We start from the raw sequence: 22525 nt of genomic DNA on the forward strand, positions 1-22525 counted from the left end.
TAGATCTCGCTTATTAGTGTCTTGTTTTCAATGATACTTTTCTTGTAGGTACTCCAAGCAAGGATGCATCACATGTCATCATACCGACTTTGGTTTGACCTATGTACTAGACTTGTAGCATGTTTCTTAACAAGGAAGAATTCCTAACCACCAAATATCTATACGGTGAGCACAATGACCCGTGGCTGTTTCTTTCACTTGACCCACTGTTCATGGTCACTGGGGTCAAATAGCCTAAATTAACCGTTATTGGTTTCTGGAGTATGTCTCCATAACTATTGATGCTGGAATTATATTGTGGTCTTATGGTGCTATTGTGTACTTTTGCACTTTTGCTCATCAGCCCAAAGCACTTGCCTGCAACTTTCAGCTATATCTCATGAGTGATGCACGTAGTCCACTACGCCAACTTTACTATCAAGAGCGCAACAGGGGGCTTTTTGTTAAAAACTAAAAATGGTTGTTTGTTACTCCTGCTTTGAGCTAGGGTGCATCTATTGAGGATACATCATATATAATACAGGGTTTTGATTTGACCCTGTTTTAACTATTTCACTGTCACAGCTATTTTTAATTAATACTGGGGGGTATTTGCAGAGATTTCACTCTTTTCACCAGATTTTCAATAATTTTTAGAAGAAAAACAAGCAGACATTTATTCTTGGAACCTGTTTTTTGCTATGTCTCAGCTTACACTTTCACCTACATATCTGTTGTACTGCTTTTTACCATGGTAGTCATTGAAACAATCACTATTGCAGAGGGGTACTTTTCAGGTTTTGCTTTGATCAGCAGGAAACATGCGGTTTTTCCCGCCATTTTCACTTGATGAAGTCACAAAATGCATGCATAGAATGGCATGGAAGCCTAATACATGAAACCATTCCCTGGTTCAGTACCAAGATGACCTCAGGTGTTATGTCGGAGAACTAACCATTTCTTTCTGGAACGAGTTTGGCAGGAAACGGATGGGAAGTTACGGTCGTTCTAGAACGAGTTTGGCAGGCAAAGAATAAAGGGAAAACTAGGTCAAATGGAGAAAAATTGCCGATTCCTTGTTGGTGTCATTGTCAGCGCTGTAGCGTCTTCCGCTTTTGACAGATTCTTTTAATTTTTCATATATATGTATACTACCCTAAAATCTAGGTCAAGTTCAATTTTGGGTGCGGTGCGATTCTTAGTTTGCCCACTAGGTGGTTTTTTCTAAAAAACTTAAACTGGGCTAGCTCCCATATTTTTTGGGCTATATATCTTTTGAGCTAAGATGCTCATATTTCTATGGTAGGTGCATCTACTAAAGGTACATCATATATAATACAAGGCAGACTTGTCACAGTGACCCTCGGCTTGGAATATTGGTTGGTGCAAATGCAAAGCGCAGTTTGTTGTGTTGAAACTACCCAACAAATATCTGCGTTGGCTTCAATTATAGCTGAAGACCAATAAAATGATCATTTTAAGCAGAGTTTGTCAGAAATTATGAGATATCCATTCCATTTGACGATCCCAAAGTTTCCAGAATCGGGGAAAAAAATGGCGGATTGCCTGAGATCAGCATAGTCAGGCCAGAACCTTTTGTCACAATGTGCGCTGTAAACACATGTTAAGGGTTAATCATAGGTACTGCTGTTTTGTCTAGAACTTAAAATCCTAAAGCAATTAGAGCTTTTTCAAAACATAATGAATGCTCATTTCAAGGGCAAGAGTCTGTTCTTTATTTTCCAGAGGAAAGCCTCCTGGGTTTTAAATTAGCATTCAATTCATTTGGAAAGAGTTTGATTTCTTTAGGATTTTGAGGTCCAGCCGACAGCTTTGACAATCAATTCAATTTTTGACTTGTAGATTTGGGGTGACTAGAGGAAGATTCCTTTCGAAAACGGGCTTGTTCTGATTATCTATATGGCCACCAGGGCGGTGTGTTTGAAATTGGTTTCCGTCAATTTCGAGGAGAACCGTTCGTCCGATCAAATTCATTTTTAGCTCAGCTGACTAAGTCAGCCGAGCCTGTCAAATAAGTTGTTCAGTGGCGTCCGTCTGTCCATCCATCCATCCATCCATCCGTCCGTTAAACCCATGGTGCACATTTTGTAACCGTAAGACCTAGAGACTTCAATTTTGCATTTCTGGGTACTTCTGTTCAAACTCTACTTTCAAAACAAAATTTGTCGCCATTCGACCTACTTCCTGCGAGCGAGAGTGCATGAAGGAAACTGGCCTATATCGGCCTAGGAGCAGCAGAATTAGTCAAAATATGCTCTAATATTAAGATAAAATTCTTGAAAATCTATTTTATTGAGAAAAAGTTCAAAATTTTAACAGGAGAGGGCGCTACCTGCCTTTTAATTATTTCTGCGGATTCAAATTCCCGCCCGATGACGTCAGCCATCAATGAAGTCTCCTATTTGCCAGTTCTCAAAACATGGCAGCTACACAACAAAAGCAGTTGCTCCAGGAATAAATCACTGTTCACTTCAGCTTCGTAATCGATTGTACCCCACTTTATTGTGTTTTGTGTGGTGTTCCTATTCAATCAACGATGTAAGGCCTTATTATGTTGGTTTTAATTGAGAAGGTGCATTATAAGGGGCGTACGAAATACCAAAGCGGAGACAAAATGGCGGCATGTTGTTTACGCCATGTGCAATAATCTTGGAGCTCAATGACACTCAAGTACCCAATTTTCTGCTTAAAAAGTAGTCTGGTGGGCGATATTATCACTAGATCGTTTCAGTGGTAGTCATAAGGTCTTTAGGGACTAAATTCAGAAATTAGTTCTTGAAAATTTGGCCACATTTCTGTGAAAACGATATCGTAAGTGCATGCTCTGTTCGCGATGACATCGCCGATGTATTTTGAAGTATTTTGATTCTGTTCGCCTATTATGTTTTAGTTCTACAATTCTTTCATGCGTAAAAAGTAGACATTCTAAGCAATACAATAATGTCACTCCCATAAAAATTGATTGGAAATTGAGGGAGCTACGGCATTTTGTTCGGCAACTGGCAGCGCTGAAAAAATACATTGCATACTGTACAATACCAAATGGCACATTTTAAAAAGCGCTCATTGGACAACGTAGGGAATCACCAGAAATGACGTCATCGCTGGTCTAAATAGAAAACTACGGTGGCGCAGTAGAGCACAAGAAAAGGTTTAGCATTAACTTCGTCATGCAAGCTTCAGCAACAAAACGATTTCTCATGAATGATGTATTTGATCATCATCAGCTTGTTTCCCCTGATAGATAAAAAAATGATTTACAATTTCCATCAAAGTTTTCTATTTTGTGTATAGTCACATGTTATTTAACTGGCAAGGAGCCAAGCAGTTCAGAATATTCGCCGGAAAATACTTCGTACTTGTAAACGAGGCTATGACAATGAGTATCCTCATTCATGGCATAAACTTCATGTTTCGGTAAATATTTTCATACGATGATTTTACCCGAATTATGGTCAGGATTGAGGAATGAACAGTGGCATAATTATGTCAACCAAAAACATTGGTACCGTAGTGAACGCAAAAGGATATCAAATACCATGGAGCATGCCATTTTCATGCATGCATAATGAACTAAACACCGGGAAGATATTAATGATATTAACTCACCTGAGCGCCAGGCCCTTGGGCCTCTTGTTGGTATGTACGTTAGGGGAGACTAGAAGAGGTTCCTTTCGAAAACCGGCTTGTTCTGATTATCTATATGGCCACCAGGGGGGTGTGTTTGAAATCAGTTTCCGTCAATTTCGAGGAGAACTGTTTGTCTGATTAAATTCTGTTTTGGTATGTACGTTTTGGGTGACTAGAGCGAGGTTCCTTTCCAAAACGGGCTCGTTCCAATTATCAATATTGTCATATCTGACCGATTCTTCTTCTGTGGGCGGGTCTCTACAAGAACCCCTCTAAAACATAGATTAACTTAATAAACGCAAATGTCTGAATATAATAACTTTGTTCACACGAACTGCCTCCTGATGCGATCCTGCATCCACGGCAAACCATTTACAACTCTCCGGCTCGTACTACAAGTGCTACAATTTACAAACAAACCAACGTCACCTGCGCCTCGGCCAATCAGGATGCGAGGAAGCAGATGGCGCGACGTTACAACAAAATATAAACATTGATCCGAGGTGACGAACAGCCGTAAAATATGATTCAGAAAACCGATGTTTAAACTATAAAGACAGGGAAATATAATGAAATGAACACACAGGTTTGATTCTGCATTGCAACACGAATCAAACATGATGCTTAGTTTAGAAAGAGCTTAAGGAGGAAGGTCGTAATCATCAACAAAAGACGGGGCAAAAGGCCAAATTTCGGCGAGAATACACAGTGAAATATTCACGCAGAAACCACGCTACAAGAAAGCTCTGAATCATATATACGAGGAGGTAAATACTTAAACATTATACCAAAACCTAATCAGAGGGTACAAATAAATATCTCCAACAAGTTTCCATTACTATACTTATTTCAAACCGTAGTTAACAGAGAAAATAGAAGTGCGTCTGTACAGTTTACTTACATAAATTATCTCATGGAAGAATCGCTTCCAAATTTCAGCAAACGTCGCCATAACAACAGAAACAACTGGTTTTCCCCAGAATAGGCGTGGTACTCTGGCATTAGAATATGTCCACTAGGGCGGCGTGCTTGAAATCGGTTTCCGTCAATTTCGTGGAGAACCGTTCGTCCGATCAAATTTATTTTTGGTATGTACGTTGGGAGTGACTAGAGGAAGTTTCCTTTCGAAAACCGGCTTGTTCTGATTCTGAATATGGTCACCAGGGCAAGGTGAGTTTTCCCTCTATTTTCTCTTGATTTGCTAGGTACAATTGGCCATGACAACAGTTATTTGAAAAGTCATAGTATAGAATGACTCCCGTATCTTGTTTACATAGGAAGTGTTACCGTTTTTGGCTTCCTGTCTTGTTAAATTTGCTCAGTCAATGAGTCGAAGTGGAAGATCAAAACATACATGAACGCCATGTACATTGTAAACACAAAGCGGTGTTGCAAAAACTTCTTCCCAATCAGCAGAATGAAGTAATCGTAATACTTCACAATTATCTATTACACATTAAAATAAAAATAACTTGAGAATAATTTGAAAACCAGACAAAAATTTTTTATGAGAATAGCCTCTTTGTATTTGTAAACATCATCAACGTAATCAAAATAAACCCGAGTTATGACTTGAACGCTAGATGAACATGTATTTTCAACGAACAATAACACTGCCATTCTCAGTATATGCTGATACGCAAAACCACGAGGGAGCTGCATGAACTTGGCCTACATTATTTATCATACATTACACACCCGATACCGCGACATGATCAAATGCAATGCACTGCAGCATATGTGCAGGGAAGTAAAGTATGCATTGCAAGCCATGTGTCCAAACTCTACCAACTGAACTTTAGTAAATAAGGGTGAACTTTTTCAAATCTAACTTTTGTAAGTTCTTCTATGATTTAGGTCTTGGCCAATATTATTTGATTCCCCCCCGTTCACTGGTTTTTCACAGAAGTTTTGATATTTTTTGTGCATTTATGTTTACCATACCACCAACATGAACAGCGAGCCATATAGGATCCTCTCATGGTTTCGCGTATTAGCACTGACTACTCAACATAATCCGGAATGTTAATAATAAATGTCAACAGGGAGTGGACAGTCTTATGTTATTTTGATGGTGTTTTTTTCAAAGTACTATCTTTCTCATTTTTACAGGATGATGCAGTCTATTATCTTTGAGTCATTCCGGTGGTCTCCACAGGCAAAGTGGTGTTGCTGTGCATGCTGTGGAACTGGTGACAGGAAACCAGTCAACCAGCAGCTGTAAGATTGACAGTATCGGGAAAGAAAACGCTGTATCTTAACTGATCTGTTTTGGTCTTGTTTTACTGGATTATATAAGTTGATTGAATAAAGAAGCCCTGAAATTGAAAATGCATCTCTGAATTTTTATTTATGATAATGATAATAACTAAAGCTTGCCTATTAAACCCAAACTCTTGAGCATGCAACCTTTAATTGAAAGCTCAATGAAATGTAACCCTACATGTAGATGAGAGTGTGTTTGGATGTAATGCTATGAAACATTGGCATTCTTCTTATTACATTGCCATATTTATATTGTCGCCACATCAGCGCCATCCATATGCATGTGTTGGATTGGCCACTGCCTTCACTGGATTGTTGCTTACATGTATAATGGACTGGTCTCCCCTGAAGGACCGTGTACCTAAACCGTCGGTAATGTGTAGAATGGAGTTCTGGAGAGCTGGACCAGTTGATTCCTGTATGGAGTGCTTTCACGACCAGCCATATTGGAGGGTAGGACAATGATTAATCTAGTACCACATTTTCCCCTTGAAATTCGTCCCATATCAAAGCTTCTATACGATGTAGCGGTGAACTATGATGCAACAAAGTTTTTTTTCGCTTTCATCAGAAAATTGTTGCTAAATTCTTCATTTTGAAGATAATTTTAGGTTGCTGCATGTGATTGTTTATTTCAGACAGTTGGTGACCTTTGAGACCTCACCTCAGGGTCAGCAATGCAGTCAGTTAGGGTCTTAATGAATAGGACAATTCCACTCAATTGATGGTTCAATTACAATAATCAGCAGAGGGTTGTTCAAGGGCTGTCTGTTGCAACTGCTTCCCAAACGATGGTCACAAAAAACTTTGAAACCCATTGAATATATATGTCTTTACCGCCTCTGGTAACATGATGTGTTTTTGGGGCTTCAGTCTTCGGGGAGTAACACCGTACACGATGTCCTGCCCAATCGATTCCACTAATCTCTGTACCCTATCTGAGGTGCTGCTAGATTCCCAGCTGAAAAGATTTCTCAAGAAGGCATTTAATGAAGTGGGAATGAATTCAGATGCAGGAGGCCAAGGCATTTTGGTTTCTTGCATTTCGATATCATTTCTAAGCATGAGAGATGCAGTTTTGGCTAGGTTTCATTGTTGCATGTGTTCTCTTTGAAAACACGCAATTCTTCGTTCAACCTGATATTTCCCTGAACAACCTCACCTAGTGAAAGATTATTTGGGTACACCAAGATTTTACCTTCAGTGTTCTCGCCAGGATTTCAATCAAACGGGGCGCAGCTGGCCGGAGGCTAGCTCCTATATGCGCCGCAGGCGCATTTTTGGCCCCCGGAAAAATTTTGAAACCTAGATTATCTGACGTGCAATTTCAGGCCTAATTCTGATGATATAAAACGACATTGCTGCGTTAGTATCGTAGGCAAAACATTTTGCTTCGCGGCAATTTGCGACGTTACGTCGGTCGGCGGGAGGGACGCATGGCGGGGTATCCTCGTAAATACTATAGTATTCAAACCGTTACATGCGCAGGGCTGTTTACTTGTACGTTTCAACCGTATTTTGTGCGTTTTCCGATGTTTGTGCACCGCTGTACGGTCGGGTACACTATATTATACGGAGAGATAAAAAGTTGTGTTTGTACGGGCACTCAACATAAAATAACCACCTGAAGACAGTTTATACGATAAAAAAGTGAAGTTGTACGAATAAAAAGTTCACTGGTTCCAAAAAAAGTCGATTTTTGATCCCCCTTGCCCTCCCCGCTTGCTCCCCAGACCCCGACTGTCAAAGCACATGGTATTTTGTAACCAGATAGCGGCGCCAAATATAGATGCGCAGTAGCCAACTGCGCATCCCCCAGCCCGCGGATGCGCAGTAACCAACTGCGCAAGCCATGTGCTTCTTCAATCATGATGACATGACGATGATCGATGCTTCTATACATGAACAATGTTTACTTTATTAAAAATTTGTAGAGGCCTTCTTCTCATTTGATCCTGTGTACCCTGTGTATCAATTGAAAGAGACTGCTGATGTTACGCCGACAGCTATTATCATCCACCTGCGGCACACCTGCAAGCACTCTTTTGACATAATTAAAAACAGCCGCCCCGCTCTGCCGCTAGCCGATCGTACAGGTGCGCTTTTGTCCACTCCCTTGACCTCGTTGCCAAGGCTACGGGTGATTGTTATTGGCCGACCGTCGTCTGCCGGAACACGTTGATAGTAATGGTATAGTAGGCCCTACTGCTGTACCGGGCAATTGAGATGGCTGGCAGTCGTGTTGCGGTGGGATAATGATTGTTGAGTGACGGCGGAATGTTTATGTAACTATTGGCTTGGATTTAAGCATAGCGGAGGTGAATTGAAAGAGGGCGGCTGCAAATTTAACAGGGCGGGCTAATTTAAGACGGGGCACATTTTCACTGCTCAAATTTAAACGGGGCGCGGCCTGGCGAGAACACTGACCTTTCTGATCAGGAATCATGTGTAGGGTTTCACCAAACTCAGCAACAAGTTTTCTCTGAATATGTTTTTTGGTAGAGCTTTTGACCTCTGTTACACCCAAAGATAACAAAGTATCCGTCAGTTTCTAAGTCAGTTCAGTAAGTCTAACAACATTAGGTGTTTGAAACATATCATTCTTAATCGACCCGAACAGTTCTTCATAACTCCTTTTTTCAGCTCGGGCATAAATTACATCTGGATCAGGTTCTGTTTCGATTGACGTACGATTGCTAATGTCATTTGTTGTATTCTTGGCTGGCCTTGTGAACAAATGATAGCACTGCCAATGATAATGGCCTTCAGCTGCCACTAACTCCCTTGAAAGAATGACCACTATTCGATCATTTTTATTCCACAGAGCTGCTTCTCTGATTGTCCTGTAGGCACGAAGATCTACACATTTGATTAGTTGGTCACTAGTATTTGTACCTTTTATATTGGTCGTCGCGAGAGCAGACCCTTATTGTCAGGTTCTGTCATTATGTTTGTGGCAGCATGTGCCTAGCAACCATGGCTAGCAACGGGCATTTTACACTAAAAAATATCTTTAAAATCATTTTTTTTTAAATTTGGTTACGAGGAATTGTTTGCAGTACATTCAGCCTCTTTGTCACCAATTTTGAGACAAATCGGAGTAAAAGTGTAGACGCTGAATCGATTTGTTTCAGGTCCGTTTAGCTAAATGGCGAGATTGACTATGAATGAAGATAGTTTTAGCCCTAGGATGCTCGGCAGTTGTTGAATTGAAATGCAAATTGCGTTGCCAGTATTTGTCCTATTGTAATAAAACTTAAGTTTTCATTAAAGTTCGTTATCTTGTTCATTAAGTCCTTCGTCTCATGTAAAATGCGAAATGAATAAAATTATTAATTGGGAGCTCAAAATTGATGAGCGTGTATACGTAGCATGCAGGAATGTTGTGCTGGCCAGCGAGCAGTATGGTGAGTTTCTTCACAAAGCTACGTGTCTTTATCGATGATGTATGAAGAAACTACGAAGACCCAATGTAAGCAGTAATCTAATCTGTGATACTCTCAAATTTCAACGAAATCAATCAAGTATTTGCCGAGAAATTAGAAATTACGCACAACTTTACAGGATCGCGTCAGCCATAATAATGACATTAATGTACATGCAAATGAGGACTGTCACTTGCTCGTCAATACCGAGCAGCTAATCACGTGGGCATAATTATGATAATAAGGTACAGCGGTGGAAAAATTCAAATTCAAATTCAAATTCTTTATTACTCTAAAACGCTAAATAGTCTGGTTCTGTGACCTCGATCTCCGGGCTTTTGGCAAGGAGGATACCGCGGTGACGTCACGGCTTTTCCAAGATGGCGCTTCATATTGTAAACAAACTCGATCCACGGCCAAGGGAAAATCAAGTAATCAAAAAAGTTAGATTTTTCGCATCAAATCAGAGTTATTAGTACTTTTCTGCTATGAAATAAGTCTTCAGACAATAAGCTATCATTTGAATAATGAAAAGTGCTGTTTTGATGGGGAAAAATAGGGTTTTTTAAACCAAATAGCCGGCACCGATCTTCCAAAATTAGCGATGGTTTCAAAACAGTCTCCCAGATATGGGGCAATCTCTTCATTATCATAATGGGATTTGGAGGTATGTTTACAGATTTTACAAGTTCGAGACCTGTAATACCTAAAACTCGCATAGATCCCCATAGATCCCCTCTATTTGTCGAGTTAGCCCCCCTGTAAGATCATGCATTTTCGGACACTAGAACGAAATCTTCCTGCGGATATCGCGGTTTCGGTGATGATTTAAGGAGAAATTGACTGTTCTTAGAGTTGTATGGGACAGAAATGAGTTCATACTTCATGAATACATGAATATATTATGATATGGGCGGGCTTCTAAGTCAAAACAATAATGAACTCAACTGCATCTCTACCGTGTATCGCGTAGTGCATTGCCTAGTGTATTTCGTAGTGTATTTTAGCGGAGACATTATTTCCCATTATTTCCGCACTTTGGCCACGCCAAACGTCTTTTTTATTCGTGGAAGTTAATCTGCTCTGTAAATTTTATTCTACACAGGAAGAATCCATACTAGGTATTGCAATATTTCATGTCTATTGGTGTTTTTGTGTACAGGAGCGCACCAGACAGTGAGCCGTGGAGATGTGTTCAGTGCTGGTGCTGTCAGTAGACTGAATCTGATTGGCCATAGCGATCACTAATATGGGTCGGGATCACGTGATGTGACGTCATCGCGGTATCCTCCTTGGGCTTTTGGTAGGGTTTAGGATCGGGTCAGGTAACAACAACCGTCTACAAATAGGCAGAAAAGAGGAGTGTTATTTTTAGATTCAGCCATTGTTGTAATTTCCCGAGCCAATTATCGTTTTATGGTCGAATTGAGCGCTGTATCTGTCCTAGGATTATGCACTAGTATTGAACACATCATTCTACACTGTAGAAATACCGGAATTACTCTTAAAATGCGCGATTACGGTTATTTTATGTTTCAGACAAAGGGGTTTCCCCATATAATGACGTCACTTTTAGCGATATTGTCATTTTCGCAAAAGTACGATTTGGGACGCTAAACCTTGACCGATAGCGTTGGTTTTTGCAGGATAGGTTGTTTATAATATTAAAAAAAATTAGGCATAAGAATTTTTGTGGAAATGGTGGTTTAAGCTATTGTTCTATTTATAGATTTTTGTTATTGCCTGACTACGACAGCGAGAGTGAGGTCAGGAGCCCAGACTATAAAACGCCCACTAGGGGCCAACGGTTACATAAAATAATTACAAAATATACAATATAAAGTTACAGGGTATACAAAATAAGATCACAAATATTTAAAGACAAAAACATAATAATGGAAATCAGGACAATATAGAGTTACGCAGTTTAAAGAACTCGTTGATAATCGCAGCAGAGGGAGGTGAAGGATTTTTCAGAAAAATTGTAGTCAGATCCGACAGAGACAGAAAATGGAGATCACTTCTATTACAACTGCAATGAGTTTTGCTGTTTTGACGCATATTTAGGGCACACCGCAAGGAAGTGAAAAATCATCCTCAACCTCCCCTGACTTGCAAACCTCACACTTTCTTAGACTGCAGTGTCTCCCAGTTTTGATTCTTAGACAATGGGCTTCCAGCATTAATTTTGTGATACAAGCCCTGTGTTTCACTGATTTAATATCATTTAAATATGTTTGAAGTTCAAATGAAAACATAAGATTACTCTACATCGAGTTTTTTATTTGTTGCGATTTCACCAAAAATTTCATGTTGACAAATATCTCTAATCCTTTACTGGGCATTAGAGTATAATATTTTCCAGTTATCCACATTAATATTCATTTGATCAAGCCATAGGTACCCCAACCCGGAGGAATTAAGAACAACATTTCCAAACTTTGGGGACGTTCTGGCATCAACGCGACGACCCATATTCGCCTATAGGCTTGTAATTACTACACTTTAGACAGAAGATACAGATGGGCTTGTACATGGTAGATGCAAATGGGGCAGACGATTCTCTCCTACAGAAGGTCTTTGGTTTACCAGTCGCTTCAGATGAATCCCCCGAATTCTCTTTCCGACTCTCAAGAATTGAATCTAAGTCTCTTTTTTATGAATCGATTTTGACACTGCCTTTGGTAGAATACCTGTGGGACGAGACCTGACACTTCATTTTTGGCCGAGATCCTAAGAATGTCTTGATTGCCCCTTATTTCAGCAGCTTGGACAAGTTAATTCCAGGACTTCCAGTCCTTCGGGGAATTGAGATCTGGGTCGTCATGATCACTGCAATTGAAAATACACTTCCGCAGTTTTTTCTCTGGCAATGTCACCCTGGCCATGGTCGTCAGCTTGCTTATCAGTATCCATCATTTATGATAGGGACCGGCCGATACTCTGGAAAAACATTAGCAGTGATAGTTCAATTTCAAACGACAATGGAAGCTTGTTTTAGATTTAGAGATTAATCATCTAGCCGCAAAGGGCTTGGGTAGGCTACCCATCACCACTAATGAAGGCCTATCATCGTAGACCTATCATCCCCGAATAACATTCATGGCCATCTGAACTGATTGATATCGAAACTGGTCACCCACAACACTCCCCCCCCCCCCTCACTGGCACTGGCTACGGACAGAGTGGGTGAGTATCCAGTGATATGTTGCAATGCAATTCCAATGGGCGAAGGGGAAGCAGGAGTCTCTTTCAGGGGTAGGGAGTGCTGAAGAGAGATCCTTACACACATGGCCAGGAAGATCAAGATTGTATATGATATAGGCCCTAATATTCCACAGCCCGGCCAAGGGCAAACTTGGGAAGAAAATTATAGGGGACAGCATCTGTGACCATGGGGCCCGGGGGGGGGGGGCGGGGTACCTAGGCCTACACCATATCAGCATCACGGCCTAGCTGAGCTCAACGTGTTTTCCTGCTTTATGTTATAAAATTGCATTATTGATACTAACCTTCCTCATAAAGCCATCTCATATTATAATGTGTTACCTGTCAAACATGTCAATGTCGTAGTTCGCTAACAAGTCCTTGTTCTCCCTCGGAACGATAGAAGATCGGAGGTGAACATCAGTAGTAATATATCATACTTCCGATATCAAGGTCACTTTAATAGACGATTCGGGAATTGAGTTGGTACACTAGGCCTCATGGACGGGATTCTGATCCGTTAGCCTAGCTAACGCTCTCCATACTCCCTTTTAACATACATTGCAATATTGCAAATCGCCCAGGCCAACCTGATAAACAATATCATTCGATATTCAAAGTCTACATTATCAAACCTTACACAAGTCAAAATGCAGGTCTCGGTGATATAATGATTAAGGCCTATGATCACTTCTTATCCGAGCTGGGCTCTACAACATCAACATGATGCATGCATGATCAAAGTCGAAATGTCATGAATGTCAAAATGGTTTCTTTTGCTAATGATCTATAAACAAAAGTACCAATTATCTCACTAAGAAATCTGTAGATGGAGCAGTCAACTAATGAGGAACCGGAGCGATTTATCCTCCGTGTGGCGCTGCTATCGATCATACCAAAACTCTCCATTACCAATGCATTATCATGTTATTTCTGAGCCCAAAAACGGTCGCTTATTTTCGACCGATTTCGGCGACCTTTGCATCTTCCTGTTTTAAATCTATTGAGCTATCAGTTTCTTAAAGGGGCACCTGGAGTATAAATAGTGTGGGAGGGGATGATAGCATGCAAATGTCTGCCTGTTACTATCATGAAGAGAGCTCCTGGGCTTTTCACAATGTTTTTAAAAAATTCTTTGTCACTATCAAACACATTTGAATGAATTTGATATCAGACACTTATGAATAACATAGGAACATGATGTATTAAAATCAACCTGAGAAATCGTCTATGTTATGAGATTATGGAACTTTTTTACACAGCACTGTTGAAAAGCCTTGAAGTTGAATTTACCAGCTTGAATCTGATTGGTTATAGCCCTGGTGATGCATTATTTACAAACATTGAGCACATGGCTAATAATCATGAGTGAGCATGCAGGAAAGAACTAGATATGCTAGAGATGATGCATAATAAAGCGTTTCCTACCAAAGTGATTTTGGTCTGTTTTCTGTATCCTTTAGTCCATAAGTATATATCCTTATCCTACTGAATAATATACAGTGACTACTTAGTTAACTGGTGCTTGGTCTAAAATTTTCTAAGTCACTAATAGAGGCCCAGAATGGGATATTGTCGATTTACGACCATGTAGGGCCTATACTAATCACATTTCAATGAAGAAAATGACAGAGTTTTGATTACATGTTCATTTCTTGATCTGGTCTTCTGTGGCCAAATTTATCAATCAATGGTTGGTATGAAAGGCAATTGCAGTTGTGTAATTTCCTAGGCCCTTTACCCTAACAATCATATTGGTCATTCCTGTAGAAAGTTCAAATCATGAGGAACACAATGTTGTTGTTACTGCTGATGCTTTCGCTCTTTGTCATGTGTCAGTCAATGATGGATGCTGGCAATGATGACGATGATGATGATGATGATGCCGATCAGCAGAATGGTGCTGCAGCAGTTGGTCTCCCTCCACGATGTAACAGTTACACTGTTGAAGCCAGGCTGCGACATGCCTTGGATTGCCAAACAGCAATTGAACATGGCCGCATTCTAAATGTCAATGAGTATGCTAGGCGCTATCGACTATCCCCAACAACGCTCAGGAGATGGATACAGAACATCGATGAAATGACGGATCAAGTGGAGGAAAATGCAGAACGCCGGCGAGTCAGAACCGACCATGATGGTTGTTGGCCGGAAGTTGAGAATATCGTGCACCAGCATTTTCAAGAACGGAGGAATAGTGCCCTGCCCGTTTCTCGGTCGGACATTGTTAATGATGCAACGATTGAATTTCAGAACTGGTGGGGCCAACTCCCACACAATGAACTTGAGGACATTGCAGCACGTCGCCCCGAAAGGTCCCAGTTTTCTGCATCAGTGGGTTGGGTTACAAATTTTATGAAACGGAAAAAGATTGTTTTCCGCCGTAAAACGAAAGATTCCACCACTGTACCGGCTGATGCACCACAGAGAGTGAGAGAATTTCAGACTGGCGTTAGGCAAACTGTAGCTGACAACCATGTCCACACGCTCTTGAACTTTAACGAAACGTTTGCTCAGTTGGACTTCCCTCCGATGTATACAGCTGAGACCAGAGGTACAGTAGATGTAAATGTGAAAACATCGCGAGGAAATGCCAAACTCGGGTGCACCGTTGGATTGACAGTTGGCTCCAACGGAGAAAAACCGCCTGCTCATGTTGTTTTCAGGCAGCCGGGCTTCGTGCGTCAGATTAGAGATTTGAACAACATTCCAGATAACGTACGGGTCACATCCTCGAGGTCTGGTTGGGAGAATGGAGAGACACTGCAACATTGGTTGGACAATGTTCTTTTCCCTTACATTGGCGATTTTGACTTTAATGACATCCTTCTGCTTTTGGACAGATTCCGACCGCATCAAGCAGAGGATTTCTGTTACCCAATGGTTGAAGCAGGCATACTGTTAGACAATATTCCTGCTAGGTGTACATCGCTGGCTCAGCCGTTAGATCTCACTATTATGAGGGGATTTAAAGCTATAATGCGAAAGTATTGGAAGTTATGGAAATGTGATGCAACTGAGGCTGACGGAAATTGCCGCAAAATTACATTACAGGATGTACTCGGCATTATAAGTAGAGCATGGAATGATGTAGCTCCTGAGTCTGCGGCTAAGTCATTTCAAGTGGCTGGCTAAACACCTCAACCAGATGGTCATTATCGTGATGATGTTGCAGATGATTTGTTGCTTGGTGAAAACGAATTGTCAGACTCCGATAATGATGATGATAACTTAAATTTTGACGACAACTTGGAATTGTAAAACAGTTGTAGTGCAAAGTAGTGAATAAGTAAATGTTGTTAATGGCATCGGTTATGTAAGTGTTAGTTACTTTACCCCCCAAGTTAAACTTTTGGGCAAAAATCTCACATCCCCTCCCTGATTCAAATGCCACTTTTTTTAGGGTTTACCCTGTAAAAAGCTTGTAACGACATTCATTTTCCATGAAAAGCACTGGCCAGTGATCGTAGTCTTGGATGGACTTTCTGCATGTCGGATTTCAAGCTATTAAAACTTTCTGAGTACTTGATGAAAGTGATCATAGTCAATAGGTATCAATGCCGACATGTGCAGTAGGCTCAAGTTGTCATTATTAGCCCATTCATGCTTCTCAAAAGGAATGTAGGCCCTGCACAACCCATCTGGGCCTAAAATGCATATTATAATGACCTATTATGGACTTAGAAAATTTTAGACCAGCACCAGTTAACTAAGTACTCACTGTATATTCTAATCCTACTGAATAATGTACATTGTATATGATACTAATAATCCAAGTCTATAACTATGTGATGTCACAATCCTACTGAATATTGTTTTGTTTAGATGTATCCATGTCTATGATAGGGTAGTCTACACAATTCTATAATTCTAAAGCATATATATTTGCTAATCCGCATAAGTATTATGATAGATATCCATGGTAACTATGATGGAAACAAGGAGCAAAATCCTAGATCCTCGAAAATTAAAACTGTCACAAATTTGTCAAAGTGCACTGTAAATTTCAAAATCGTCCAAAACACATTCTCAAAAAATAATGTAGTCTATCTATCAGTGCTGCTGAAACCTATTGCCACTTATGGCCCATGTATGGAATCCCTGGCGGATTTGGATAAAGATTTCTCACAGTCTTCAAAACACAATCTGGCATCACTTCACGACATGTCCAAACTATTGATGGGTCATCTGCCATATACTGCTGTTGCATCTGCTGTTTTTTGCCAATATAGAGAGGATGGTTCCAGGATCCCCGGTCCTCCATCATTTTCCAAAATTTTTTGTAAAGTTGTTTCCTGATCACATTATTTCCATTTCTGGGTGCTTGTCCATTTCCCAGCCATCTTTGTGGATGAGTAGTCACACATGGAGAAGAATTGCAATGTTGGCACATATCTGCCCCTGGCACAGGAGCAATAACTGGTTCGGATAGTTCATGGTCCTCCTCCTGTGGTTGTGGTGGGGGTGGATCAACTACACCACCAGGCACAGGCAAAGGTTCCAGCTCATCATTATCTCCTTGAATATTCCCCTCATTCTGTATATCATCTTGAAGTGCTTGATTCTCCTCATTTGGAGGATGGTCTAATTCAACATAGTCCCAATTATAGAAATTAAAAAAAGCATGTATAGCTTCCCTTTGTTCAGTAGTAAGTGCAAGGGAAACAACCTTCACTTCTTCTGCCATGGTGTGATTTACAATCTACTGACTTGAACCTGGAACAGGCCCGCCAAATTCACTATGAATGGGACAGTCCAAGCGTGGGGGGTGCATGGATGTGTGCATCCACCTATCCAGAATCTCATCACGGTAGTCATAAGTTTTTTTCACCAACACTGGCTTCCCCACTTGTCGCCTTGGTGCCTTGGCATCAAACACAAATTTGACGGAGGTATGGTCACGGTTAACATTCGCGTTCCAGTCGATCAAAGCCAGATTTGTCCTCAGTTTGTAGGACCTCTCTCCAAAGACAATCCTTTTGTCGTGAAATTGGAGGAGGGCGTTGTTGAATGATTCTACGTACAGTGTGTCTTTTGATCCAGCATAATTTTGGGGTCTTTTATATATGTCCAATTTGTAGAGATAGTCTTTTAGCAATTTCTCTGCGACTGTGTCCGTAATCAGTTTCTTCGAGGGCTCGTAATGTTCCTCCTGGCATCGCGAATCTTTGCTGCATTTGCTGTGGTTGCCTTGATAATGGTCAATGATATTATCAATCCCAGCTCTCAGTTTCTGTTCATCTGCATTACAGTTTTTGATGCACCAGTACACATGCGTCTTAATCGACGCAGCTTTGTCAGCTAGCTGTTGATGCAATTTTTTCCCCATGTCCTTTTTTGGGCCTTGCGTTATCTTCCTTACACTCTTGGCAATACCCTTCGTGGTATGCCAGATGTCTTCGGCGTTTCGTGTTTCTTTTCTCTCCTCGGTAACAAACTTTGTTATGCTGTTGTTGTGATCATGACTGTGATAACGTACAGGAACTTGTTGGTCATCGAGTACTTTATAAATCTCTTTTACACCGATTAGCTCATGTCTTTGTGTCACAGGATCATCCACCGTCTTCGAAATGGTAGCGATGTGGAGCACCTTGTGGCTCTGGTCGCCAAGGCAAACAACATCACTAAATTCGGCATTCTTGCGCCAGCAGTGGCGAGCATCTGTCGAAATATCAATCGCTTCTACACCATTTGCCATTGAAAGGCTACTTTCCACGAGGATAGCATCTTGTTTTGACTCTTCAGCCTGTTGCTGCACAATCGGACAATAAGTGTCCATAAATCTGTTCAGGGTTTCTGATGATAGCACTCCAATATCAGAGCTTTCCACGAATTTGGTGTATTGCACTGGCAGTAGTCCTGATGTAAAAAAGCCATGGGCTAGCCTCGCATTGACTAGAAACTTGCCACCATTCTCAACATGTGGGGAAGAGGTCCAGTGGAGATTGTGCTGCTCCTTTCCTTGGTATGCTAAGGTCAAACAAGCTGTGTGACCATCCCGTCTGAACTCCTTCGTGTGCAGATTGCCCTTGCAATTTAGGGAATGGGTCTGTACCCTGTCAATCAAGTTCCTGATAGAGGACCCGGTACAGACAAAAAGTGGCTGCTTGATATCTTCTCTTGCACAAAGCTGGTAACTGGGTGTTACTTGAGGCACAGTTGTGCTGGTCATTGCTGGTGATGAAGCGTCATCATTTTCATTGTGAGTCACATTATTTTCCACATAAAAGTCAATCACTTCATTCAGGAATTGATAGTTGGAGACCACTGAACATATCCCTCCACCAAGTTTTGCCTTTATCCTGTCCATTTTGTTAAAAAAGTTCACCTTTTCTTCATCGTTTGCGCAATAAAAATTCAGTCCTCCTTTCACAAGAGCTTTCTTCGTCTCAGTTGCCTCATTTCTCGATCGATTGGTACTTTTTCGTTTCCTCGAATGCTGTTGGCGGTTCTCATCACGGAATCTCTCCAGGCCTAGGTCTACATCCCGGACCCCTTCACTACTAGCAAGAATGTTCATTTCACTTTCCATTGTTGTCATTTCAACTTTTACTGCAGTTTTGAGGGCTTCAGTATAACAGTTATTTAACCTATCTTACCCAGAAATGGTACAGTCCGGCTAATTACCAGTGTCCTGGCACAGCCTGGTGCAACAGAATGAGAATAAATAACTTCAGATAGCAAGTTTATAAGTACCCCCTGGCAACTGATTTCTGTAAATTTGTAATGTGATTTTATTGCTTCTTGTCCAATTTTAAGAAAATTAGATTAAACAAAAACAATGAACTTTTACATTGATGAACAAGGCAAGAAGCTGACAATTTGCTTGACCTTTCTTTGGCTTATGAGTAAGAAAGTCTGGCCACATGTTCAAACTATTTCAAAAGCTGTTGAACTAACTGAACATAACCACACTGCTCAAATGCAAAACCACTCAATAAATACTGTAGCCATGTGGAAATTTGGCGGGAGTGACATCATAAGATAGCATGACAGATACTCATCAGCTGTGAATGGCCAATCAGGTCAGGTTAGATACCACATGCTGTGTTTATAGAACAACCTCCAGATTGTCCACCAGTCACCAGTACCATATGGCCCTTTAAGATAATTTCGCGGAAAATATGCGCGATGCCAGTTATTGGGCACGTTTTCTGTTGTTGAAATCCTGTGCAAAAATGTACGCAATGGTTTCCCGTGATTGACCTCATGCGACGTCAACAGACCAGAAAATGACATCATGGCGTCAGAAGGTACTGGCATTTATCTTAACGCCGGTTCCTCATTGCTTCAATCAATGACTTAAACCACTCACACATGAGACCTGCTCCTCATTCTGATGACCTTTTTGACCTCTGAAGACCTTCACAATGAGATAATTTGCAGTACCTTTCATGTAATGGAATTTTTGAAAAGCAGCAAGATGAGTGGTCATTTGGTTCCTTATTCTCTATACGTATAGAGTTATCGCATTCTTCAATTCCACCGCCCAAATCGTAAGAATTTAAGGCATTTTTAAAGGTACATTTAACAAAGGTACAAAAAGGTACAAAAAACATGCACTCGTCTAATTGATAGGCCTCGACCCTCCAACCTATGAATATTCATTAGTGGTCTTGTCTCAATGAAGGTACATTTCAGGGGTTAACATTTTGAGAATTTTTTCAAACTAATGTACATGACATCCCACAACTCTCCAACAAAGGAAAGTCATATCTGGACATTTTTGGAGAAATGAGAGACATTTCAAAGAGTGGTACACTGTGCCAAAAGCGACGAAAGAGGACAAAATCGACAAAAAGTCATGATTTTGCTGCAAAATCATAAGACCAGCCCTGGCCAGAATAAGCAAGCTATGGAGCTGAAACTTTAGGATGTGATTTAGGAATATCTTTGCTGCTTAGGGCACAACTTTCAGAATCAAGGCCTAAGTAGTTTCAAAGAAATTACAAAATGAATGGCAACACAACAAGACTTGTAAAAATGAAACCGAACTTAGACCGGGGGTAGGTTGAGTCATATTTGGGTCAAATTAAGTTTTTTTCTCATTATTTTAGCTTGTTTTGACCTTAAATCTTCAGCAATACAATATTCTAAATGAATTAGAGTGATTTGAGCACATTCAAATTTTTCACTAAATTGACCCAAAATGTAGTGTAAATGGAGACAAGACCACAATTGATTTTTTAAGCCTTTTAGCAGTTAAATTGTCAATGTTTGACCGCGACGCATCAAAGAATGCGTCAAGTAGTGAAACTGAAATTCGGATATGATATACGGGTTAGTCTTGCGAGTAACTGGTGCGATTTAAATTGGTGATTGACCACGGAAATTTTTTTTAAAATTGACAAGTTTGACACAAGTGGACATTTTTACCCATATCGGCCATTTTCACTCCAAATTTGAACCACCCCCCTATGGCGAGGTTGTCGAAATTCAAAATTATTTTTTTTACCAAACAATTTATTTATATCTGCAGACTTGCCACAGCAAATATTTTTTCAATACCTCTCCAAATATGTACTTGAGAGTAAAAAACATGCACTCGTCTAATTGATAGGCCTCGACCCTCCAACCTATGAATATTCATTAGTGGTCTTGTCTCGGCTGTCTTTTGTAAGAAATGCACCTGGGCAGGGGGCATGGTATACCCCTGGGAATGAAAAGGTTAACTGCTAAAGCTATGAACTTGACATTTGGTACACATGACTCCCTACATCTTGTAACCTCGTACACCGAATTTCGACCTGATGTTGTAATATCTGCAAATCATACCATAGAGTTGGACCTTGACCTAATTTCGAAGGTCATAGAAGTCAAACTCCAATAGCTGCTAGTTTTGTCATTTTCTGTCCTTGACTCTTCAATTCCGATTTGTGCACACTTATTGACATCTCTACATTTTGAAATAAATTGAGGTCAGTGTAACTTACCCTCTGGTGTAAATAGGTCAAGGTCGTAAAATCGTATTGGGCAAAAAACATTTACTGCATGATTTTTGAATGTATGTCATTTTTTAATCAGATCAGGGTTAACATATTAATCGGACCAAGTTAGCACGATTGTTGATGAATTTTGGCTTCAACTGAATTTTCAAGGTTTTTCAGATAAAATTCTGTGTAACCATGACGACAAACATATTCCTGTTATTGACCACAGGTGAGCACATGACCTCTGACCATTTTATTCATAACGGTATTCATCATCGGTGTTATTACAGGTTATTGTGCGCCCCTTAAGGTCAAGACATTGGCAGAATTGGAGGCCAATCTCCAAGATTCGGGCCATGTTGCCAGCCCGAAACCACAGGCACCACCACCACCACCTCAAGTCATGCAGAAACCAGACCTTGACAATGATATGTCTGCATTTAATAAACTGGTAGGAATGATGGTGGCTACGGGCAACCTTCCTGACGGAGTGAAAGAATCGCCTCCTCCGATGAGAACGGGACCTCCACTCCAGCACCCTCCGACAACAATTCTTCCTCCAGACAAAAATGGTGATACTCCAACCCCTACCCAGAATCAGCAGCAGCAACTCAATATTTTCCAGGTATGTTTGACACTTGAGGTTAGCAATTACAAATCCAAACTCGAGCAATGGCGATGGTAGGGCCATCGCAAATCTCCCAGCTTTTGATATGCAGGAACTGGGTGTGTTGTAAAGCCAGACTTTTTTTAGCTACGCTGGCTTTGCAGTGCAGCTTATAGTTTGTCCTAGAGCTGTCCGAAAGTAGTGCCAGCAAAATAGTTACATTTTTATCAGGATTTTTTGCAGCTGGGCCAGGAAATGTGCCAGGATACCAATATTTTGAACTCATGTTTTGATAGGATTATAGATTTTTACAGCAGAAAGACTAAACACACCGTAATTAGTAATTGCTGGATTTTCAGCTGAAAATTGTCGTCTGCTCAAAACTGGCAAAATGGCCTCGATCCTACCTGTCTCTGTAATGTATTGAACGCGCTACAAATAAAGCATTGGCCTAAGGAATT

At 40.6% G+C, this 22525-nt stretch overlaps 1 protein-coding gene across 2 annotated transcripts in view; it reads left to right on the plus strand.

The window, feature by feature from the left end:
• Positions 1–22525, plus strand: part of LOC135482658 (eukaryotic translation initiation factor 4E transporter-like) — a 270349-nt gene that overhangs the window by 128317 nt on the left and 119507 nt on the right. For both annotated transcript variants that reach the window (XM_064762908.1, XM_064762909.1), the window contains exon 12: positions 21748–22082. In XM_064762908.1, the coding sequence (XP_064618978.1) occupies positions 21748–22082 (335 nt within the window). The remainder of the gene's footprint in view (positions 1–21747; positions 22083–22525) is intronic.

This window comes from Lineus longissimus, chromosome 2, assembly GCF_910592395.1.
Source record: "Lineus longissimus chromosome 2, tnLinLong1.2, whole genome shotgun sequence".
Classification (NCBI taxonomy): domain Eukaryota; kingdom Metazoa; phylum Nemertea; class Pilidiophora; order Heteronemertea; family Lineidae; genus Lineus; species Lineus longissimus.